The sequence below is a fragment of the Rhipicephalus microplus genome, chromosome 3 (assembly GCF_043290135.1).
Source record: "Rhipicephalus microplus isolate Deutch F79 chromosome 3, USDA_Rmic, whole genome shotgun sequence".
Taxonomy (NCBI): Eukaryota; Metazoa; Arthropoda; class Arachnida; order Ixodida; family Ixodidae; genus Rhipicephalus; species Rhipicephalus microplus.
In genome coordinates this window covers 73772762-73798701 of record NC_134702.1, presented here as the reverse complement: position 1 = coordinate 73798701, position 25940 = coordinate 73772762, and the positions used below count along the sequence as shown (strand labels likewise).

Here is a 25940-nt window from a genome sequence, read left to right as displayed (position 1 = left end):
TGTGCGTATGTGCGGACCGTCCCATCTGGTCGTAACAATCTTTAGCTTGGACGCGAATGACCCGCTCATGACCCGCTCATGACCGAGTAGTCGGCTCCCGTGTCGATGAGGGCGACTACGTCAAGGCCGTCGATGGACAACTGGACGTCGGATGCCACTTTCCTCGAATTTCGGGTGTGTCGGGGCGTCGTATCGCGTCTTGCACGTGTTGATGGTCGGGCACTATGCGTCGTCATCGTCATCTTCTCAGCGGCAGGCTTCGTCATTTCAGGTACGTGTCCCGCAGCGTAGCTGTCGTCGTTTTCGGGGGTCTCGTCAGGGTGTCGTCGGGTCGTCGGGATGAGGGCATGTTGTGAGTCACGGTCTCGCGTCGTTGGAAGGTTTCCATTTTCTCGCCGTTGTGCAACTTCACCTCCAGAAGTTGCTGCTTTTAGTTTCCCCCTCGTGGGCTAGGGGACCTTTCACGAGCGAAGTCAGCATGGCTGCGACGGTTCGGGGATTATACGGGTAGGGCGACGGCAAACGGTTGAAACGGGATGGTCCACGGCTGGTGTTCGACAGGTATTCTTCGATCTCAAATGGGCGCTGGCCGGCTCACGGGCGGGGTGCGTCGACGGAGAACCCACGCAAACCCAGCCTCTTGTACGGGCAGCGGCGGTAGACGTGGTCGGCCTCTCCGCAGTGGTAGCACAGCGGACGATTATCTGGCGTTTGCCACACGTCGGTCTTCCTGGGCGCCTGGTTTCGGGTTACAGGGGGTCGGGCCGGCGACATTGGGCGCGGTACGACGGGGCCTCTTGATAACGGGTTGGGACGGGTCGGGGTCGACAAGCAGCAGCGGAGTAGGTCATCGCTTGTGGTTCGCAAGATGCTTCCGACGGCGTGGAATTCCCCAGTGCTTGCTGAACCTCTTCGCGGACGACGTCAGTGAGGGAGGCGACTTGGGGCTGCGGCATTGCTGGGAACAATTTCCTCAGTTCCTCGCGAACGACGGCACGGGTGGTCTCCCGCAAGTCTTCCGTCGCCAATCCAGGGGCGTTTACCGGGTTCACCGAAAGGGTGTTGAGTGGTCTGTAGCGCCATCATCACCATCGTCATTTTTTCCATCACCGCGCCGCGTCTCTCGCGCAGCTGGCGCGAGCTCGAGCTGCGCGAGAATGAGAACGAGCTTCTGGCCTGGCGGTTTGGACGCTGGTAGTCGACGTGGCTCCGCTTCAGGCCTGCAATAAAGTGGCGAGATTGGCACGGCCCCATCGGCCGCCTTCGACGCCGTCTCACGTCTCTCTTCTCTCCCCGCTACATTGGTGACCCGGACGTCTCTCTTCGCGCACCGCTACATGCTACATGCACTGGTGGGCAGAGTTGCGGGAACATGGCCGCGGGCCGCTCTGCGAAGGGCGTGTTCTCCGGGTCACCAATGTAGCGGCGAGAGAAGAAGAGACATGAGATGACGTCGAAGGCGGCCGATGGGGCCGTGCCGATCTCGCCACTTTATTGCAGGCCTGAAGCGGAGCCACGTCGGCTACCAGCGTCCGCCACGCCAGGCGTGTCAGCTCGTTCTCCTCGCGCAGCTCGAGCTATCAAACGCTGCGCGAGAGGCGCGGCGCGGTGATTGAGAAATGATGATGATGATGATGATGGCGCTAGAGGGTTGACACGCCTGGCGTGGCGGACGCTGGTAGCCGACGTGGCTCCGCTTCAGGCCTGGAATAAAGTGGCGAGATCGGCACGGCCCCATCGGCCGCCTTCGACGTCATCTCACTTCTCTCTTCTCTCGCCGCTACAGGTCTATTGTATTGCCGCGAACGCATATCCAAGGTCCTCTCGATCATCGAAGCCTCGGTAACGAACTCAGCGACGGTCTTAGGGGGGTCGCGGATAAGTCCAGCGAAAAGCTCTTGTTTAACTCCCCGCATCAGAAAGCGCACCTTCTTCTCTTCTGCCATTTTGGGGTCAGCTCTCCGGAACAGCATCTTCATCTCCTCAGCGAACAGTGCAACACCTTCGTTAGGGTGTTGCATTCGCGTCTCCAACAAAAAAGCGGCTCGTTCTTTCCGCACAACCGTAGCGAATGTTTTGAGGAATTCGCTCTTGAAGACAGTCCAGTCGGTTAGAGAGCCTTCATGGTTCTCAAACCACGTTCGAGCTGCATCCTCCAAATAGAAGAAGACATGACGAAACGTTTCTTCGTCATCCCACCTGTTAAAGATGCGGATGCGCTCCTGCTTCTCCAGCCACTCTTCCGGGTCTTCACTAGGAGATCCTCGGAATGATGGGGGCTCGCGAGGTTGTTGCAGAACGACGGGAGGGTTGGTAGCACTGGTCATGGTGCCTGCGTTGATCATCGTGGTTTTTACGTCTTCTTTCCTTTTTTTATCCGGGAGCAGTCCAAACTCTGGCTGAAGGCCTTGCTGTCGGCGGCTGACACGAGTTGGGCTTGCTTGTCGGCTTGGCAATGGCTTAGGGTTCATGTACCCCGCACCTCCACCAGATGTCACGCAGTGAAGGAAGACGCAGTTGTCTATGAGGAAAACAAGTTTATTGGAGCAAACCTGTGCTCCCTGAAAAAAATACACAGGCGGCGAAGCAGCGGCCAGCAAAACGACGGGCACGCTAGTGAGCATCGGCGATCGAATGACGCGGCATCGGCTGTGCGGGAATTTGTATCCCTCGGTGCGAGTTCAAGAACGCCGTGATAGCGTTTGTTAAAAACGCTGTTCGTTAGAACAGCGCCTCTATCAAAAAACGCTTGAAGCGTTGTTTCTATAGAACAACGCCTGAAGCGTTGTTCGATAGCGTTTGTTCGAAACGCTGTGAAAACGGCGATAGCACAGGTCGGCGCAGCCAGGCCGAAAAAACAAAACACAAATAAACAAACCCAATGCATGGTTTGCGGCAATATCATAAATAATATACCTGTTTAAGATTTTCGTCCATAAATTTTGTATATAAACGTTTATAAGAAAGGTTTGCGAGCTCCGCAAATTTCGACCATCTGTTGTTTTTTAACGTGCACTTCTTTAGCTATACAACAATCATTTCACCTCCAATGAGGCCGCAGCAAACGGTATTCAATGTCGTGACCTTCAGGGGCATTCGAGAACATAACCGCTAGGGCGGGTCGCGGTGGGATCTGCAGATGTAGATTGTTTTTTGGCGCGTCTCAAGAATCGCATCGACCATATAGATCGCATCGCTGAAGCCCGATTCTTTCACTGTAGCCATGGTCGGTCCTCATATATCGGCATGATACTTGTCGGAGGTGCAAGCTTACGATGCACTAAGCTTCGATTAAACGACCCTGTTATGTAGCTTCAGATGCGGGCCTACTGTGTATACTGTGTCCTCTTCCTTCAAGGAGGCATTGATACATCAAGGCACAACTGGCATCCATCAGGTCAAGGTTCAAGGTTGACTCATTAAAAGCTGCTAGCTTCCGGTATGGTGTCTTCCGGGCAGGCTGCGAAGACAAGAATGCACCAAGGAACGTGGGAAACATTCTCGTATAACGAGCCCAGACGCTCGGCTCATTGCCCGGTGTACCTTGATGATGCAAGCAACGAAGAGAAGGCAACAGGTTAGACTGCAATCGCCCCTTCCGGCAGTCCATCGGTCAGGCGTGTCTAAAGAGTTTCTAGCGAGCGAGCCGACGGCTCTGCAGAATTCGACGTACCACAAATGTGTTGACGCCACTTTGGAAGGTCGCTTGACGTAGAACGACGATTGCTGGTGGCGATTAGCAGCAGCACAACAGTGTCTATCCGATCGTGCGTCCGGACGGAGGGGTGGACAGAGGTGCGGACGCACGGACTGACGCATGGACGGAAGCAAGAACGAATGGACGGACAGAAGCATGGATTCATGGACAGACTCACTGTTCTAGTTATAGTTATATCTGGTTATATATCTAGTTGTATTATTCCCAATATTCCCAAGACCATATACAAACTACGCCATCTGTTTAGCAAGTCATAAGCTAGAGGTAGCTACGCACGGCCGGGTTAGAGGAGCAGCCCGCGGCCTGCGCCCCCAAAGTGAAAACAATAGGGCAGATTATTCACAGTTCTTTGCTGGCGAGGGTCGGAATGCAGTGCTATGACCTAGCGGTGGTATATACAGGAGGAAACTATAGTCACTAAGCGCAGGCCTCAGTCGACGTCCCGCTTCTGACCAGCCACACGTGTTTGCATTTGAATCAAGGAGAAAACACGCGCACGTTAATCATAAAAGGGTACTTGTTTCTGATGAAATAATCCACAGAGACGAGTGTCGGTGACATAATCTTCAACAAAATTTCGTTTCAATTTGAGGTTGACTTAAGAAAACTAGTAACAGAAGAATGCCCTTCGAGGACTCTGACAAGAAAAGGTTGTCACGTCAAACACGCTGGGCAATTTCTTCTTTTTTTTAGGGGCGAAGCTCCTTATAGCGGCACCCGTTCATCCCTCATAGCCGTTGTAATAGTGCGTAACTAGTATAACATTTTGACCTTCAAGGTGGTGCCAATGAGAGATTTCATTTCTTCTGTGTGTTGTTGAACAATGAAAGATAGTGCTCAATGTACATGCCAATGGCTGCAATAAAAGGGAATGAGAGACAAGAAAATTCGACATTTAGTTAACGCGCACGCTGCGATCCCCATTAGCAGTGATTGGCATGTACATTGAGCACTATCTGCAGAAAAGGTTGCTACGTTATACTCGCTGGGCGTAACCTCCTTGGTTTTGCAAAGGTTTAGCGAGCGTTGGGCAGCAGTGCCATCAGTACTGTGAACAAGTCAATACCATGAACTCGAGGTGGTTAAAGGTGGGAAGTATACCCGAAGCGCAAGCCGTGAGAAAGTGTGCGTGTGCCACCTCTCGTTTAGTCCTTGGAATGTCCGCTGGATGGCGGTGCTTCTATTAGGGAATATATGATGAAAAGATGCGAGATGGTGGTACTTGGAGTGTTGAATAGATGGACTAACGGACACACAGACAGGTGCATGGATGGACGCATGAACGGATGCAGGGGTGGATGCATGGACGAACGCATAGAGTGATGATTGATACGTGGGGTTTAACGTCCCAAAACCACCATATGATTATGAGAGACGCCGTAGTGGAGGGCTCCGGAAATTTCGACCACCTCGGGTTCTTTAACGTGCACCAAAATCTGAGCACACGGGCCTACAACATTTCCGCCTCCATCGTAAATGCAGCCGCTGCAGCCGAGAATCGAACCCGCGACCTACGAGTCAGCAGCCGAGTACCTTACCCACTAGACCACCACGGCGGGGGGACGAACACAGGGACGGACGCACGAACATACGCACTCACGCACGCACGCACGCACGAACGGGCGGATGGACGCATGGACGGTCATACAGACGGACGCATAGACGGACAGAAGCAAGAACGAATGGACGGACGAATGCTTCGCCACATTCTGCGTCATTCACTCCGTGAATATGCTATCAATTTTTTTTATTGTTCAACAACGAACAGAAGACAAGAAAGGGTTGCTATGTTATACTCGCTGAGCGTAACCTCCTAGGTTTTAGAAAGATTTAGTGAGCGTTGGGCTGCAGTGCCATGGATACAGAGGACTAGTATATACCATGAACTCGAGGTGGCGAAAGGTGGGAAGTAGACACGAAGCGCAAGCCGTAAGAAAGTGTATGTGCCTCCAATCAGTCGGTCCTTGGAATGTGTGCTGGATGGCGGTGCTTCTAATGAGGAATATATGATGAAAAGATGCGAGATAGTGGTACATGGAGTGTTGAATAGGTGGGCGAACGAACACGCAGACAGATGCATGGACGGACGCACGGATGGCTGCACAGACGGATGGACGCTTGGACGGACGCAGGAGCGGATGCATGGACGAAAGCAGGGATGGACGCACAGATGAACGTGCGGACGCATGAAAAGACGCACGCACGGACAGGCAGATGGACGCACGGGCGGCCATACAGACGCATGCATGGTTGGACGTAAGCAAGAACGAATGGACGGTCGGATGCATCGCCCCACTATTCATCATTCACTCCGTGAATATGCTGCTATTTTTTAGCTTCCTTGGTATTACCAAGGTTTAGCGAAGGGTGGGTTGCAGTGCCACGATCTAGCGGTGGTGAAAGGTGGGAACTAGAATCGAAGTGCAAGCCGTAAGAAAGTGCGCGCATGCCTATACGTACGGAGGAAAGAAGCTCCCACGACTTAGACCTTCGCTTTTAAAACGCATAGAAAAAAATAATATCAATTGGTCCTGCAGAAGTGCCACGACCGATATATATATAAGAACATGTGGGTGGCTGCATAGCAAAACATAAAAAAATAGTCCGTAACTGATATTTCACGTATAGAGATTGATAAATAGTCGTGTTGGGAAACACTGCCCTTGCGCCACGAAGCGGGCCGAAAAAGAAGAGGAGCGCCAGCAAAACACATTGAGTCATTCCTACTACTGAGCAATTCATCATTCGCCGGATATGCAAGCCGACGGGACGGCTTTAAGCTCTCCCATAGTAGAGTACCCTGTGCTCTAAATCGTTACCTCGTTTTTCTAACCCCCCCCCCTCCCCGTCGTCGTGTGTTCACGGCGTAATCATTGATAACAGGGCCTCATCAAGTGTGAGGTCGGTGGGCTGGCTGTGTTCTCTTCCATAGTCGAGTTGCATACTCTAAATCGCTACCCACTGCGAAGCATTCCTTAGCGAACTTCGGCGACTTTGAGCGTATCTATCCATCTAGCCGTCTACGACTTTTAGCTCTCCAGGCCGTTTCGATTATGGTGTCGATACCAAATTTAGGATGGCATAACATGACTGTATGAAGTACGTAACATGAAAATCATGACAAATATGTCATGATTTATATTTCAAGATCTTGCTGCTCTTGCGGTGGTTTCCTTCATATGACATGTAGCGAAATTGGCATGGTATGACATGACTGCATGGCGAACACAAGTGACAGCCCTAACGTAGAAATCATGACATGCATGTCATGTAACAGCATGACTACATGCCAAGCTCATGATGTGCACGTGGCCATTTCACTAGCGTCACATATACCAAATTTTGTATTACAGTACGTGAATGATTGAAGAAGGTTTATGACTGGAACAAACATGATAATCATGAAATGCGTGTCATGAAACAACATGACTACATGCCATGTTCATGATGCACTAGCGGCCGTTTCGCTAGCTTCACTTATACCAAACTTGGTATTACGGGACGTGAATAAATGACAAAGGTATGATATTTGTGAAAACATGATAAACATGAGTTGTGTGTCATGTTCCGACATCACTACATGCTGCGCTTATGATGCGCTAGCGGCTGTTTCGCTAGCTTCACGTTGTTATGAAGCGCACCTCCGACGACGTTACGAAGGGCGCCACGAATCTCGCCGCTGCCACGACTGTTACCAAAGACGGCGACGTCAAACGGTCCCGAAGGCGCCACTGCTTCAAACTCTGCCGGGAAGGTCACCAGCCGCTTGGTAGCGTAGGTTTCTCAGCTCGCGACTGCTTCTGCGCAGAGGTGATGGACGAGCGGACGAGACGACGGTGAGTTAAACAAGGTATGGTTAGGTATGTACAGCATATACACAGAGGCGTTACAAATTCGGCACTGGGGTCTACAGTTTAGCGACACGAAGAGCCGAGCTCCCTTCTCTGACACATAGGTCTACTACTCGCGCCGCGCCGCAGGGCTTTTTTATATGCACCGGGTGGATTCTTTGAGTAACCAATAGTCCTACCAGAAGCGCCACTGGTCGTCAGGTTAGAATCCTCCAATGGGGTCGCCGCTAAGCCACGTCATTCTCATCAAATAGGGAGCCGCTGCACGTGGCTGCATCCAAGGACGAGTGACGTCGCCACGCATTGCGTGGTGGTGGTGGTGGTAAAAAACATTTATTTCAAAAAAAGTCTACTAGAGAGTGCCGACGTGGCCCATCGGCGTGCTAGAGTGGCAAGACCCTATTCCGGGACGCCAGTGGAGCTGGAAGCTGCCCGTGCGTGCTCCACCAAGGAGCGTTGTGCAGCCAAGGTAGAGCAGCCGAGCAAATGCTCCTCCCAAGCCTCTCTAGTTGGGATAGAAAAAGGTGATGAGAAAGGGACGGGATTAACTGGGCACGATGCTACGACGTGATATTTGTCGGCGAGGACATGACAGGTCGAGCAGGTGCCATTGATTTCCGGCAAAAAAGTGCCTGGCGACCGCCGGACTGATAAAGGTGTTCGTCTGTATAGGCGGCGTAGCAGTCGTTCGTCCGCTTTCTCCAAACCACGTGCGGGGTCCGGGTAGAGGCGGCGCGAAACCCGGTAATAAGCCTAAATTTCGCGAAAGCGCGTCAGGTTGGAACTGCCAGATTCCGTCTCGGGACATGGAGGGGCAACGTCCCGGACAGGAGAAGCGCGGGCAGCGGCGTTTGCCGCCTCGTTGCCGGGCAGGCCCGAGTGGCCTGGGGTCCAGGCAATACGAATGGGATGAGGGTTAAAGCGCCAAGAGGCTGCCTGCAGTAGGCTAGCCGCCAGCGGGGCAATGGAACCCTGAAGGTACTGAGAACAGGCCGAGCGCGAGTCCGTCAGGATGGTGCGTGAGGCAGGGTGAGAGGCGGCCAAAGCTATGGCAACCTTTTCAGCGTGCGTTACTGTGTCTGCTCGAAAGGAGAGGCCATCGACGTGTTTGCCCTCTGTAATCACGGCAGACGTGAAGTTACCCGAGGGGGAGGGACCCGAAACGTCTACGTAGAAAACACCAGGACGATCGGAGTGCCGCGTATGAAGGGCCGCGGCGCGTGCTAGTCTACGGCCAGGATGCAGGTCGGGGTTCATATTACGGGGAAGAGGTTCCACCCATAGCTTTTGACGCCAGAGCTTTGGTACCAGCTGCAGAGGGTCTTGGTCAGATATCGGGTTAAGGCCAAGTCTGTGTAGAAGACGGCGCCCTAAAGGCGTCTGCGACAGTCGATTGATTTGGTTAACGCGATGAGCTTCGCGCATCTCTGCAAAGGTGTTGTATACCCCCAGAGCCGCGAATCGGCTGTCGAAAGTTGCAATAGGTAGGTCCAGAGCGCGTTTGTATACTGAACGAAGAAGGACGTCCAGCTGGTGCTCGTGTCGACGACGCAGGCGAAGGTAAGGCAAGGCGTAGAGGACGCGACTGGTCAAAAACGCGTGGGCCAATCGGAGGGACTGAGACCCGCGGAGGCCGCCGCGTTTGGTAGAAACTCGCCGTATTATCCGGCTCACCTCTTCGCTGGTGCGTCTGAGGCCTGCTATTGTGCCCTTTGGATCCAAGGACGTTGTGAGGTGAAGGCCAAGAACCCGAATATTTTGCACTCACGGGACGGGCCCGGACGGAAGAAAAATTTGAGGCAGCGGTAGCGGAGAGACTGAAAGAAGAGCCGATTTAGCTGGAGAGCACTCCAGGCCGCATGAACCAGCGTAGGTGTCCACCAGAAGGGCAGCCTTTTGCAGGCGTTCTTCGATTTGCGCTAAGGAGCCGGTGTTTGTCCAGATTGGGATATCGTCCGCATATAGTGCGTGTTGTATTCCCTCGACCTCGCTTAGAAAAAAGGGGAGGTTCATCATCGCCAGGTTAAAAAGCAGAGGAGACACGACTGCCCCTTGAGGCGTACCCCGCGTGCCTAATAAGTACGCGCCGTGTTCGGTAGAATTAAGGCGAATGAAGGCGGTGCGATGTGATAGAAAGGCGCGAATGTAGTTGAAAGTCTTCTGCCCGCAGTTTGTGGTAGATAAGTTAGTGAGTATAGTGCTGCGTTTGACGTTGTCGAACGCCCCGCGGAGATCGAGAGCGAGCACGGCTTTATCGTTATGGCGCATAGTAGTCGGCTCTATGATATAGTGTTGAAGCTGGAGCGGAACGTCCTGCGCCGACAGATGCAGGCGAAAGCCAAAACATTGTGTCGTCAAAGGTCCTCCTGGCCTCCAAGTAGGCGGAAAGGTGTTCGCGAACCATGGTTTCCATGAGTTTGCCTGCGCAAGACGTGAGATGGGTCTCAGTGCCTGAATACTAACGGACTTTGCCGATTTGGGTAAGAATGTCACGACCGATGTGGTCCATTCCGTTGGAAGTGGAGAGCCGTCCCATATCGAATTTATAAGGTGGAGTAGCGAGAGGTGTGCTTGGTCAGGAAGATTCGCCAGGAGCGATACTGTGATTCCGTCGCGTCCAGAGGCCGTGCCCCGTCGCATTTTCGTGGGTGCAAATCGTTAATCGGAAAGCGTGTATGAGGCGTCGAGGTCGGTGTTAGGGGCGCCGGAATACGTATATGCTGGGCCTGCGGGATCAATTGTGCGGCAGATGTAGTGGTCACAAAGTTGTCGCGCGAGTTCATCCGTAGTGCCCTGAAAGGCATGCAGAGCACGGTGGAGCTGGCGTAGCGTTTCTCCCCTGGTGGTGGAGGGATCGAGAAGCCTTCTAAAGAGTCGCCACTTACTCTTAGAGCTCATCTGGTTTGCAGCCTTCGAACAGGTGTCTGCCCAGTTAGCATCGGAAAGTTGTGCAGAGTATTCGGCCGCTTCTGCAGTGAGTGCCTCAATGCGAGCGCGAAGTTTCCGATTAAGTTTGTTGCGTTTCCAGCGCCTTACGAGCCCGCGGCGAGCGTGCCAAAGATGTAGGAGATGTGGATCGATTGCAGGAGTCAAATTAGAGGTTGCAAGGGTGCGAGTATTCATTTGTTTCATATGGAGGGCGTATGATGCCCACGCTGCATATTCGGTCGAAGAGAGGACGGCGGGAAATGGTTGCAATCTGAACTGAGTCCAATCGGTGAGACGGGCTTGGCCCAGTGTTGGCGCATTTTCTGCCGCGGTGTGAACGAAATGCGGAGTAAAAAGAGATCGCTGCCTAGGGTTTCGCATAAATTTTCCTATGTGGCATCGCGGATGTGACGGGTGAGGGAGAGGTCGGGGCATGTGTCTCGCGTGACCGAGTTGCCGGAACGTGTGGGTTGTGGCGGATCGGTAAGAAGCGTCAGGCTCAGCGAGGAAATGAGCTCCTTCAGCTCTCTGCCCCGGGCCGTCTCATAGTGGTAATCCCAGTGAGGGCTGGGGGCATTAAAGTCCCCGACAATCACCAGTGGTTGTCGGGCGGCTATACGCAGCGCCCGATGGAAGAGATGCGCAAATGAAGCCCCCGCAAGGCGAGGGGCACAGTACACGTTTAAGATATGTGTTGATGGTTCGCCCCTTCACTGAGACAGCACTGATATCATGCAGTAGTCGTAAGGAAGATCCAGATCGAGGTCAATCTGTATCGCCGTGTAAGCTTTATGCACGAGGAGGCATGTGGTGGTGCCGCCTACATAGTAGCAGTATCCAGAAAGGGATGGAGCAGGGCCAGATTCTTGGAGCGCCAAGACGGCCGGCTGAGAGCCAAGTGAGCTGAGGAAAAGGGAAAGATGTGAACGCTTTCGCCTGTTCCCGAAGCCTCCAGGGTTCCACAGTATGATCTCGAATTTAGACGCAATATTTGAACGGGATGTACGATTGGTAGCCATCGTGACTGTCTTAGGTTTTATATTTGGTCCTCCATGTCCCGCTCGGAGTCCTCAGAGGCAGGGAGGGGCACGGAGGCCGGATTGTCCGACGGCGGGGTGGTGGTAGCCACCTTACGACGACGCCGTGGAGCTGTACCCTCACTGCTCACCGAGCAGGAGCGGGAACGCGATGCCTTGGGTTGAAACTGGGTGACTGCCCAGGCTTGAATAGCCTGGTTATCCTCTACTACTATGCGTTGGACCGAGAAGCTGGTGAGGAGGTGATTAATCGAAGCTTCGACGCGCGTGAGGCGTTCCTCTATGCGTGGGGCGCGCTCTGCGCTAGGGAGAGTTTGGTTAGCGGGCAAGAGAACCTGAGGTGCCCCAGGAGCCTCAAGAGCTTCTGGAGTAGATGCGGCACCGGTTCCGAGTGCTGGAGTACACATGGCTGCTTGAACCGGCGGCTTAATGGGAGTGGACCTAGCACGAGAACTAAGCTTGGACGTAGCTGGCGTAGCCGCCTGGACAGAGGAGGCAATACCGGATGGCCTTGCAGTACACTGTTGTTGGGGTTGAAGTCGCTTATTTAAGAGTTCGAGTTGTTTAGTTAAAAGAGAATTTTGCTTTTGAAGTGCCTCAACTTGCTGGCGAAGGGCCGCAAGTTCGGGAGAAGGAGGATCGACAGAAGGGGGTGAGAGAGGCTTAGAAGCAGCTTTCCCTGCCCAACTGCTCACCTGAGGTACCACCGCTGGTGCTTCGAGCGGTGGGAATGCTTGAGTGTCGGCGTGGAGTGGTGGAGCCGAATGACGCAGGTTGGTGCCGCTGTCTGGCTGTGACGAACATGAGGTGGTCCCTCGAGGAGATGTTAAGGGCTGCTTGCGTTTCCGATATTTTCGATATTTTGACGTGCAGCCACTGGTCCCAGTCTCATGGGCGTCGTGGCAGAGGAGGCACTTGGGGTGGCAGTCGTGGGTATTGAGACCTGCAGGTGCGGGGGTTCCACATTTGGCACACTGGGTTGGAGCGCGGTGAGAACACTGAGGTGGTCAATGACCGATGGTACCGCACTTGGTGCAAACAGGGACCGTTTTCTTGTAGGCGCAGATATACGTCGCCACGCAGTGGTAGAAGAGGAAGCGGGGTAACTTCGTGCCCTCGAAAGTCACCACCGCTGCCACGGAATCTCCGAGTTTGCGGGCCGCGAGGATAGTACCTCGAGGCCAATGCAGTTCTGACTTTATCTTCTCCGGGCTTTCAGCAGGGTTTATGTTGATGACGCCCTTGCATGTATTCCCTGGTGCCTTGGCGTGGCCCCGAACGGGCAGCTGCTGATCCCCCACTTGCAGCTGGAAGTCCCCGAGGAGTCGCTGTGCCATAGGCAAAATCGTGGTGCTACAGACCAAGATGTTTTGTTCCCAGATCGGCCACACTTGAATATTCGTGGTAGTCTGGTTGCCGAGGTAGCTGCGGATGGCGTCGCCCGCGCGATCGGCCGGGACGAATGTGCGTAGCTCGCAGGGAACGCGAGGTTTCACCACTATGATGTAGTCGTCGCGAGAGAGGCGAGCAGTTTGACGCGGACGCCACTTGCGTTGCTTCGCTGGCTGCGAGGACGGAGCAGCAGTAGGCACAGCACCGGAGGGATGGCGCACCGGCATTCCTTGCAAGGCTGGGGAATGGTGGCCCGCTGTGGCGTCTCGTTGTTGTTGAGACGCAGACTTCGATTTCGCTTGCTTGCGTTGACAGTCTCACCATGTTGTCGAGGTATTCATCTTCTAATGGCATAGTGTTTACGGAGGATGAAATCTCCATGGACAGCACTTGGCTTTTGGTAGGATTATAGCCCGTAACCACGTTAGCGGCCGCCATCACCGGGCTGAGAGCCCTTAGCGAGGCGGCGTTGTAGCCGGGATTGAAGGATGTCCCTCAAGTTCTCGAAACCGGACCCACCTGGACGAAGGTGTTGTCTAGGCGAAGCGGAGAACTTGGCGGTGACGATAAACCCAAGTTTCAGGGGTACCAAGGTGGATGTCCGCAGAAATAGCAGAAAACCTATGGAGGTGATGTGGAGTGCGTCCGTCACCATCGAGCGCTCGAAGCGCCCCCCCTCCCCCGCATTGCGTCAGACTCGCCAGACAGGGAGTCGCCGATTGCTTCGACGGGCTCGCAGGCTGAGGTGACTCACTGTGCATGCGCGGCAGAAAGGCACCGCCGCGTGATGACGCCGTTGAGTTGTCCGCGTCATCCGGGCTCGCGGGCTGGCCTTGACACAGATTGCCTTTTTCAGAGGCGTGGACGTTCGATGTGGACTCGCAGGCATAACAACATGTATCGAACTAGGTATTACGTGACGTGAATGGATGACATAGGTAAATCACACATCCAAACATGATAATTACGACATGCGTATGATGTAACAACATGACAACATGCCACACTTACGATGCGCTTGCGTCCGTTTCGCTAGCTTCACGTATGCCAAATTTGTTATTACGTGACACCAGTGGATGACGAATGTATGTGACTGGTGCAAACATGATAATCATGACATGCGTGTGATTTGAGAACATGACTACATACCACAGTGAAGGCACAGATACATTTCGACGTCACGCGGTGTGCATGCTCGCCGGCGTTCGTTTCGTCGCGTCATGCCGGCGTTGCTACGCCAGGCGCCGGTTCTGCCATATACTCGCAGCAGCGCGCCGCGCAGCGTTGCTTTGACGCATGCGCGTTTCAGCGCGCCCGGCAGCCTTCCGTGGCGAAAAAAATTCCCAAGCATTTCCCCGAGGGTGAACATGGTTAAGTGCGAATGCACGGGGTGATGCTATGAGGGGTATTTATTAATTCGCACTAATATATTTATTATACACATTATGGTGCCTTTATGGTGTAATGGTTCCTCGGAATCGCAATTTGATCACACGAAGGAGTTTACGTTAACTCACTGGCGAATGCCAACGGATTTTAACTTTACTCCCCCTCATAGCATCTCCCCGAGCATTCGCACTTAACCATGTTCACCGTCGGGGAAATGCTTGGGAGTTTTATTACTGATGATGATGATTAAGGTAAACAATGAATTTAAGTGTTGTTTGTCATGAAGCATTTGTACACAGATACATTATATACGAAGTATTATTTATTTACACTTCACGACGCGTCCAGACGAGCAAAGTCCAGGGCTCGCACCCTCTCCCGCGCGGCACGTTCACTGGCTGGAACGGCTTCGGGAACGCCCACTCGCCGTTGACGATTGTGAGCGGCGTCTTGACGCCGGCCTTCATCGCCCTTTTCCACCTGACGCTTGCGTTGTCGTTCCGCTTCTTGGGCCGCGTTCGCGGCTCGATGCTGACGCTTCATCTCGGCCTCGCGAGCGCGCAGTTCACCATCCGCTGCACGCTTCGCCCGCTTGTCCTCGGCCTCGCGAGCGCGCAGTTCGGCATCCGCTGCACGCTTCGCCCGCTTACGTTCGGTCTCACGAGCCCTTCGCAGCGCCGCCTTGTCTTCCAACGTCGGCGAAACCACCGCGGTACCGTCACCTCCAACGACGAGTGCTGTGCTGGCATTCGGTTGTACTGCATTTGTTGTTGATGGTAGCGTTGCCTCCGGGACATCCATCGCACGATCCGCTCTCGACGGGAGACTGAGAGAGAAGGCGGGCGCGCGCGAGAGAGTGGTGCGCGCGCAGCTGCAGTGAGCGAGGAGAGCGGAGGAGTGAGTGAAGGGGGAGGGGGTATAAGGCGTGTTACTGACACCGATATCAGCGTCGCGTCCGTGGCTTATTCGGTAGAGCGTCGCGCTGCGGCCCGCCAAGTCCTCTTTCTTTTAAAGGTAGAGAGAAGACTGCGGACGCCGCCGACGGCGGTGGATGGTTTGGGGTCGCTTATAAAGTGTATTCACACTTAAAAAGGAAGCCGCAGTGTTGTCTAGTTAACGCATCGGTGTGAAATGCAGTATGACGCATTTAGCGCCGGTAGCCGTCAGCCCGCGCCGACGGACGCTGCAGTCACACCTGGCGTCAGACTATAGAGTACTCGCGTTTTGCTTAAGTGGCGTTGCTGTGACCAGCGTCCGCGTGTGTCAACGCTACATTTGAGTATATTGGGCCCTTCATGATGCCCTCGGGGCCGGTTCGCTCGCTCCACATACACTGAATAGGTGACCAGTAAAAGAGCGAGCGATTGTGGGATGCACCGTCTGCCCCAGGCTTCCGGTTCGAGAAGAGACGGCGAACCACTTCGCCGCAAGCCTAAGATTATTCGGGATTCGCGCGCGCAGTCGCCCGTTTATATCATCATCATCATCATCAGCCTGACTACGTCCACTGCAGGACAAAGGCCTCTCCCATGTTCCGCGAGTTAACCCAGTCCTCTGCTTGCTGCTGCCAATTTATACCCGCAAACTTCTTAATGCCCGTTTATCTACGTCCTGACAAACTATGGTCGGTTGTTCCGCCGTTGGCTGCTACGAGCGTGAAAGGCAAACCCAGGTATCATTCCCTTGGAACGAAGAAAAGAAAATGGTGTGGGCTGCGGCTGTGAAGAGAGCCGCAGCGACAGGTAGCCTGTGAGTACGGAACGTTGAAGCCAGAGTGTGCGAAAACCATTTTATCACCGGTACGTGTGTATTGCACACTAAAAAAAAGCTTACGCATGAATTTGCTACTAATATTATAGAGAAATAAATTGTCACCCATGCGCGCCTACCAAAAATATTATGAGAACGCGCGGGTGAAATCTACCTGCCATACGAGATGAACGCCGGCCATTGCACCCATACACATGACAAAAAAACGTGAAAGCTTCACTCAAGAGTAAGTTTACACGAAGCGCTGGACGAGTCCATTTGCGTTTATCTTGGTCAAACTGTGCGCCAGGACGGCACCCAAAGGAAGACGAGCGTTAAACAAGCGCAGGGTTTTGATTATTCGGCGCCATCTATGTCTGACTGTATTGTTGATGTGCCGCCATGCCGTGCGGCTTGACTAAGATCAGCGTTCATATAAGCATCCGGCTTCGACTAAGAAATGCATCTTAAAGCACGCTGAAGGCTAGAAAAAAATATCTCAACGCACTCAATAAGTGTCGCGCTTCATGCCGATCGACTGACGAGCTCGGCCATAACAGCGATCCCGAAATGAACTCTTAGCACACTGCTAATGTCCTCCTTGTCCCCTGAGATTTTTAAAATTGTGACTTTTTATCTGCAGTACCATATCATACAAGGAAATTTGTTTTGCGTGTCGACTGATCTGCTAGCCAAACTGACAGCACCCCCGAGATGCATAAAAGCATTGCACATCATATTAGTGCGACAAAAAAGTTTCTGGACCATTCATGGCTTTCGTAGCTCGTCATCGTCACAATTACGGGTGGCAAAAAAAGAAAAAAACTACTTCTAAAGCATTGACATTGCACGGCGAGGTGCTTTTTTCAACGAAGCAGTACGAAAATGCACGCGTGGCACGGCTGACCCGTGTGGTGCGTCGAACCGGAAGCAGTCGTATCCCACAGTTTCCTGCGATTGCCTATTTTACCGGTCACCTATTCGATCTTACGTGACGTCAATGGATGACGAAATATATGACTGGTGCAGACCTGATAATCCTGACAGGTTTGTCATGTAAGAACATGACAACATACCATGCTCATAGCGTGCTCGCAGCCGTTACGCTAGCTCCTCATATACTAAATTTGGTATCACGTGACTTGAATAGATGGCGAAGGTAAACGACACATCCAAACATAATAATCATTACGTGGAAGTCAAGTACGGCATCATTTGTCTCCACCTCATAATGTTGTGGTGATCTTAAAGTGACATAACAACATTGCTCATTCGTGCTTCGCATATCATCGATTCCCACAGTAAGTGGGATCTGCCTTTTTTTTTCTGTAACGTATACATCTCTGCTAACGCACTGACAGTGGTATCATACAATTAGAGTGTATACCTCCCTCCGAATGAGATTTCATCAGAGAAATACACTTCACAATCTAAAGTAAATATGTTTCTAAGGCGAGAGCCTTAGTTCCTTCATTAATCATGAAAACTGATCAGCATGTTGAGTCGGCGTGTTGCGTCGGTGTCTACACGAGCGATGCAAAAAAAAAAAAACAGTCGTGGCATGATGACGTCACCACATGGCATCAACATAATGCCATAGAGCGCTAAAACTTTGTGCTGCCATTCTGACATCGTAATGACGTCAAGTGGAAGGACGTCACCTGATGTCACTGCACGATATTGTAGCTTCATCCACGGTTGGTCGAAAATGGGGGCAGTGAATCACTATATAGGTGAAGTGTCACTGATCTTGAAGGCAAAAAAAAAACCGCATGTTAGGTACAGAAACCTTTCGGTGGTTTGCTGGGCAGGAACGTATATTCACTGCGAAGTAAGAGATGTATTTCGCCTTTCTTTTGGTCTTGACTGATCGATATGTGGGGTTTATTGTCATAAAATCGCCATATGAATATGAGAGACGCCGTAGTGGAGGGCTCCGAAAATTTCGACCCTTGAAGTTTGTTAACTCGTACTAGAATCTGAGCACACGGACCTGCAGCGTTTCGGCGTTTTCCCTCCATCGATAATGCAGTCACCGCAGCCGGGATTCGATCACGCGACATGCGGGTCAGCAGCCGACCTTAGACAATAGACGAACACTGTGGGGCTTTCGTTAGTCTTAACTGTGTGAAGAAGACCCTGGTAGTTTTTTTGATAGACAAAACTGCAGTTCAAGCCTGTCTGCATTATGCACTTAATCAAGTTTTTCTACTACTACTACTACTACTACTACTACTACTACTTAATAGACAAAGTAGTCTAAAAAAAGATCATCATGCTACACAAAGTACAAACGAAAAAATAGAAAAGAACCAAGCTGTGTCCCTGCCCCATCTATTCACTTTTTTTCTATCTTGCCTGCTTCTACCAAGTGATGAGCCTTTACATGATGGAGACCAGGGCGCTGTCAGAAGACGCCAACACACACAGCGGCCACTGTTGTAATGCATTCGTCAAGTACACCTCAAGAAAGTAAAACATCCGCAGGCACAGATGTAACCCACAGCTTTCATACGTATTTCGAGAGCGTCTCTTCTCTTTTCTTTCCCCTCTCTCTCATCTTTATGCCCCTTTCCCATTCCACCAGCGTAGGGTAGCAAACCGGGCATGTTCCTGGTTAACCTCCCTGCCTTCTCTCTTGTTGTTCATCCCCCCCTCGAGAGCGTCAGCAGCGTTTGGGAGAACACGGCTTTGGTTTCCGTTTCAACCAGGCAGGTATTAGTCGGCAGCGCATGCGCCGAGACCGCATATGCCTTGCCAGCGGGCAAGGAAGCGGCTTCCGGGGTAATTACCGCAAGATTATCTGCTATTGCTGTGCTATGATGAGCGATCGTGCTGCGCTGCACTGCAAACAAAAGGCAGCTGCTGACCACCAAAAGCTGCATGGTATGTGAAAGAATGACCAGTTTTTCCATCTACGTGAACAATAGCCGAACGCCAGAGGTCAACGCCAGATGGATGACTGTCCCATTCACTGTACGGGTTTCGTACGCGTTTGCTAGAATCGTATACGTGGAAACTTACGACAGAAAAATGAACGAAGAAATGTGATTCGTCTATATTCAACTGAAATTCTCCCCGCATGAGATGATCGAAAAGCGAAGTAGGCTTACGCACAGACTAGCGTCACTTCTGGCATTTGAACGACCAGTGTATAGCAGAACCAGTTCCTTCTAAGTGTCTCAATCGTTCATGCCGTATTTTATTACAACAGGATGGAAACGACGTTAACAGAGCGCGAGCCCTATATATACGCAGGCATAACTTGAGCCCAGCGCAATCTAAAGCGAGACATTACGCATTTAGGAATGATATTTACAATCAATTTATGACGGCACCATTTCAGCTGTGCAACATGTATTATGGATGAGGAAAAAGAGGGCCCATTAAATTGATTGCCTCGAAGCCACGACGAGGGAATCTGCTCCAGATCTGCGCACTATATTTTAAAAAAACGTGAGGTACCGCATATCAACTTTCTGGCACTTTCTCCGTGGGTTCGTAGTCGATGGAAACAAGGGTGTTAGATTACACAATCGCATACCTTAACATAAGCACATTGAAGAACCGCAAGTGGTTAAATTACTCCCCAGTCTCCCCACTGCGATGTTCCTCATCATTGGGTCTGCGTTTCCACACATAAAACTCCTGATTCAACATGGATAAGCAGTACAAAAGTGCGTTCAACAGGTCGGCCGACGTTTCTATGGGAGGACCTATCTTTGTCAAAGTCGTCTTAGCATCCTTGTCGTGTTAGTTTTAAAAGGGTTGGTTTTAAGGTCATCTCCAGTGGTGGCGCCCGTGTCACTGTTCGTAATCACAGTCTGCAAAGAAAAAAATCTGTGAAGCATAAAAGCGTAGCCCTTGCCCTATTTAAAGCAAGGTTGCGACGACGCCCAGGATTGTCATCCCGGAGGTAAAAGGAGCTGTAAGAGAGACAGACAAGGGGCGAAAAAAAAGAAATGAAGTTCCTCTGTTCGTTATGCTTATCCTACATTGTGTTTCCAACCATCTGCTACCATCTTGATTTCAGATCTGATTGAATGTTTCAATTATTATTGACAATAAACAAACCCAGCCATGCATTAATTTTGGCACAATGACGTTACGCGATCTACGTATATTTTACTACGGGCGAACCTAATAAATAAACAATGAGCCTCCGCTTCTTCCTAATGCCTTGAAATTTTGAATACATACCATCTGTGAGAATTGGATACACCTCCGTGCAAAATTGTGGATCAATCAGTGGCTTCGGTATTCATCCTTATATGACAAGTAATTTGCAAATCAGATATATTTCGCACCAAATGGCAACGTTAACAAGGAAACCAGTACGATAAAATAATGAAAAGTGCTGGTGATTTTTTCACTTAGAGACGAAAGCGTCTCGATGAAAACAACATTGCTTACCTTCAACCATGAGCGCGAAACCGTTTCCACGCTTTTGCAGTATTTCAATGGCCGTGACCATTATGTCGAGCACAGACGGCTGCTTGTCCTGGCGGTAATCTTCGTACGACATGTGGTCGCCCGAAAAAAGACCTGCGCGAGAGCACAGTGACGTCCACGATAAATCCGTCGACAAAGTACCAGCACATTCCTCTGGACAGAACGTCATAACGAATGTCAATTGATTGCCAGATAATCATTATGTGCTACTTTCCGGTCACCGTAGGAACGAAAAGGGCTACATTTAAGTCGGGAATAATTCCTCCCTTTCGCTATAGAAGAATCCTTTGAAAGCTATTGAACACGTGTTTCAATCAAGAAATTGTTAACAGACCGTTTTCTACTTACATCACGCGCAAACATTAGCGGACCTGGAGTAAGCGACATCATCGGCATATTCAGCTAGACAGCTTCGACACGTAAGGCGCCCTACAATCTGCAGGGTCATTTCATGCTGTTCTAGAACACGCTTCATTATGGTGCAGTGTGCTGCAATACTTTGGCGTAGCCAGAGGAGGAGAGGTGAATGACTGCAAAAAACACCGCCTTCCATGTTTTCTTTTTCGTTTGTATGCGAACTCATACAGGTACACATAAAATCACATGGACGAACGCACATGAAGGAAGATTAGGCTCTCCCACCTGAACAAATTGTTAGCTACCTCCTTGATTGTGATGCCACCTGTAATGCGCAGGGAACAATCGGCTGCATGTAATGGAATAATCTGAAGTTAACATTCGTGTAGCTTTAACCTATGTACATTCCACATTATTCATGCTCGGTATTACCAGTGCACCCTGTAGCATTAGAACTCCGTGAAGTCTGAACCCACATATACGTGCATCTCGGGAATATATTTTGCGTTACGTCCGAAACATTCCTTGACAGAGTCGAATAAAAGTGCTTACAGCTAATTATTTTCCACTAAACTTCAGGGTACCACATATTAACAATTTTTAAGAATTAGTAAAACCGTCTTGAAACAGTACGTTAAAAGTACACAGTCGCGCAAATAGAACATTTTGCTGCGCTGTGCTGTTCATCCAGAGGAAAAAAAACTGAAAACCATAGACTGTAGGTCGGAAAATCTACTCGTGAATCGACTCACAAAGACTCAGATTGAGTCACGATAGTGAATTTTACTGAATACAGATGGGTAATATGTTCGTGAGCGCAAGTCCAAGTGAGGCCGACTGAGAAAAACTGAATTGTTTTAGCCAAAGTAAGCCCTAAGCACTAGATATGTGCCTTGAGTGAGCTTGAGTGAGCGCCACGTTTTTCACCGACCTATGGTTCCATCTATTGAATTTCAGGTTCACTGTGAGCATGTATAAGCTAACGTTTGTACTCACGTCTACGCACACATCTACTTCAACCCACTAGCGTCCCTACGCCAGCTCAATATACATTGGTAAAAGGCGCGGGTGGAGAGGGCGGTTGTCCCGACTTCTTCTCCCACCAGCTAACCCTTTCACGGGAAATTATTGATAAACATACCTCCTGTGAGTAGTCTCTCTCAATAAAAGTGTGCTTACAAGATTTCAACCACTGATAACTTGTATTCGAAGATACGACAAAAAAAGGTGCCTCCGCTGAACACTAAATATGTGACGCATTTACGAGCATTTGCTATATATGGTCGAAATAGCTAATTATACGCCGGAAGACTGACTGGTCGACTCGCTCATGCTTATGCAGATATATTTAGCTTTGTGTACGCCCTCTAACGAGTCCGGTTGCAGAAACTGTTGATGAGTCTGATCCCAAGAAAGTGCTCATGAGAATGTCGATCAGTCTTAGTCCAAGTAAGCACAGCATGTATTTCTTGAGTGCCCGATTTTTCGCCGACCTATGGACTAGACACACATTTTCATTCTATCTAGGTGTAACGGTACAACGCAGCAAAAGAACGATCCAGCATTTGCTAGTCCCCGTCAAAGTCCTATTGAGGGAGAACTCACCGAGTAGGTAATCAGTTTTGTTGGTGTCGATGGCCAGCAGCTCCTCGCGAGATCCAACGAACTTTCGGTTCTTCTTGTCCTTTTTCCAGAGATCAACCAGGTCGAGGCCGTCGCTGCGCTTGCCTCCGCCTCGCTGCTTGTCTTTGAAGTACGCTAGACCCCCGCCCAGAATAACCTGAGCCGAAAGCATGCATGTCAACACATTCTCTGCGAATATTTAATTAGTAATAACTTCAGCAATATCCTAATTTACTGTCGAATACAGAAATTCCATGCACCAGACTTTATTTGAACAAATGTGCGAAAAGCGCGCTTTCTTACAAGGATGTGTTAATGCGCGATCGAAAATGACTGTATAAAAAGAAACATATGTACCAAGCCTCAAACATTAAGCGAATCTCGCTTATATTACGAGCCTGTGCCGCCAGGATATCTTTGAGTAAATACAACGATGACACTCCAAAGGGAAGATTGCATAATACTCTGCCAGTGAACTAAAACGTATATTTCCGAGAAAATATGAAGCATCACCATTTCATTTTCGTACAGAACACTGCCTTAACACCGCACAGATAAGAGATCATTGGTGGTGGCCACCTAGGTTCTGCCTAGAAAGGCACCTATAGATGATCTGCCAAGGCTGTGGCTGGAGCTATATGAGAACACAGAAGCACGTCAATTCTGTGACACAAATTCAGACAGCGTACCAAGAAAACAGCGTGATCACTGCGTTTCTGCGAGATTCCAAGTTGGGCCGTTCAATGTGCATGGTTTAGCATTCCCGTGACAATGAGTGAAAACAGCAACGTCACATTTCACTCAACCGCACCTGCATCACTGACATCGTATCGCACTCTCTATGTATATATATAAAGAAAGGGTGTTAGAAAAAGTGCCGATTTGTAACTGTTTCTCCTTACGAAGACCCCTCAAATGACCGGTATGGGTTTCGGGAAAGAAAAAGAGGTATGAAAGGGAAAAGAAAGAGGCAGAAAACATAGGTGTTCCGCAACTGTAGCAAAAAAATGTTAGAAAAGTAGAATTAAAAAATAAACCAATCAACGGCATTTCGCCGCGTCGAATCCTCACGTTCATGTTCCTTCCAGGTTCATCCTCTACGAGCTGCCGGGCGATGTCCTTGCAGCGAGTGCGCTTGGGTATTTTGGTGTCCATCTCCCAGTCACGATGCGCCGAGTGGGCGTACAGGGCAGCAGGCGTAGCGTGTGTCACCCGCGTGGTTGTCACAAGACCCGTCGCAGTGACATTGTTAAAACGGAGCAGTGACATTGTTAGGAGCAGTGACATTGTTAAAACGGATCCAACGTCGATAATTTGGGTGCAATGTGTGTGTGTGTCAGGTGACTCCGGCCACGGTCATCCTAAAGCTGCTCAAAAAAAAGCTCGAGGATGATCCGTGTTTGTCATGTGTTCTAGCTATCATGATGTGCTCACTTAGATGTTGCCCGGGTGTGAAAATTTGTCTCCATGATGACTAGAGACATTATTAGTTACATTAGCATTGGCATTGCAGGCACAGTTTTTTCACAATGTCATGTCGTTACTGAAGTTTTCTAATGTATATGCAACGCATCATATACGTTATGTTACTCTGGGCTTGCTGTTTGGCATATGTGCGCAAGTGTGTGTATGTCCGAGAGTCCGTGTGTTTAATGTATTCGTTTTACAGTGAGAACATTGACAGTGTTTAAATCACCATGTTCTGCTCATGTGTTTTTCGAAACTTGTCAGTGTGAGGCACGAAAGATATATTCTTGAAATAACAGCATCGTGATGTAAGAGGTCACCAAAAAACGCCAGGCTGGCGTGGAAGGTGCAGCACAGTTAAAGCGACAGCTGGAAGAGTGGCCTTTCAGAGCCCTTTCTAAAAACTCATTGGGTAACTGCTGCAAGCAAACTTGCTTGATGCCAACTACGGCATTAATAATGAAAAAATTCTGGCGTAGTAGGCTGGTGTTCGGTAAGCTATTTTTCGTCATTCGTTTGAAGAGCGTGGTATCTGCTGAACTATTGCGAGGAATTCTTGGCCAATTGTCCATGCAGTGGTTGACGATGATGAGGAATGATGCCTGAAGTAGGTATGCGCCATAGTTAATAGCTGAACAAAAACAAGCCTTTGCAAAGTGTTGGATGATTGGGCTACCCACTCGTTACGCTTCGCATTGTGCGACGACTGCTTGTTCTGTCGATGTTTTAGAATGCTTTATGAGTCATATTAACGCGATCGCTTTCCCGACATCAAGCCTGCCTAAAGCAAGTTTGCCAACAAATCCCAAGCACTGGCGTGGCTCGAACCCATCGAATTTGGGTTCGAGCCCCCACTGTGTCATCGGTAGCAGTTTTTTTTCTAATTTCGCACGATGTAGTTACGGACACTAGTGGCGGCGGTGGACAACTGCGCGAGACCCGAGTTTGGATCACATTACAGCTTTCGCTGTAATGTATTGCCATCGTAACGTCACTATGACGCCACAGAATTTTGCGCCATTAGAGGACGCTGTCGTGAATTCAAAGATATTCTGATCACGAAGGCACTGCAGTAATACATAAGGGCTACAAAGCTTCCACTGGTTCCGATACCGGAGGCAAAGCAACATCCCTTTGGGCGCGGACAGCTTTCGAACAATACCAGTACCATCGACGGAGAGGTAAAAAGAACGTGGCTTTTGTGTGAGCCATGCATATAGGCCATAATCAGTTCTCTTAGTAATAAGAGATCGGAAGACCTTTCTCGAACAAAATGTCAAATGCACAGGAATGTCTGTATCAATAACCTAATGTGCCAGGTGAGCCGTAATGCTGTTATTTCTCTTTATCAACCGATGAATTTCTACCGACGAAGTTAGTGAAAAAAATTTTTTCTTTCTATTTATTTCGTCCAAGCTTTTATTACGCGGCGGAAGAAAAATCACAGCGCCTATTTTTTCCCACCAACGACCACAAACGAGGTTTAAATTACAATCAACTTACCTCAAACTTCCAATGAATCGAAATTGACTGGAGATGAAGAAGAGGAGGAAGAAGAAGAATGGACCAAGTGCAGTCGCCTGCATCGACTTCGGCGTCTACACCAAGAGGCAACGTCACCCAAGTCCACAAGTCACCTCGAACTTCGGGGCACAAGACAAGCAGCCGTGGCCAGGACCATCCCCACGAGGTTCATGGCGGCAAAAAATGGGCCTCGGGGAAAAGTGCTTCTGAACGGGCCCACCACAAGGTGACTGCATGCATTGAACACTTGTAGTCGCTGGTACGCATGATCTACTTCCAGATAACCTACGTTAAACAGCGAACGCATTTCCAGACTAGTATTATTGACAGCGTGCTGCTTTTCTGGTAATTTATAGCTGGGCTACTTTGTTTCTGCGCTTCCAAAGCATTTTGTTCACAGGGGAGGATCCGGGGTTTCGAAAACTAGATTTCCACGCGAGGGCGAAACACCGC

General features: G+C 50.3%; 1 protein-coding gene across 1 annotated transcript; it reads right to left on the bottom strand.

The window, feature by feature from the left end:
• Positions 1–3419: 3419 nt before the first annotated feature.
• Positions 3420–23765, bottom strand: LOC119185337 (alkaline phosphatase, tissue-nonspecific isozyme). The gene is made up of 4 exons (XM_075887887.1): positions 23568–23765; positions 22479–22653; positions 20478–20609; positions 3420–3460 (listed from the first exon to the last, which is right to left on the bottom strand). Exons 1-4 carry the CDS (start codon positions 23763–23765, stop codon positions 3420–3422), a joined length of 546 nt encoding a protein of 181 aa, XP_075744002.1.
• Positions 23766–25940: the final 2175 nt, after the last annotated feature.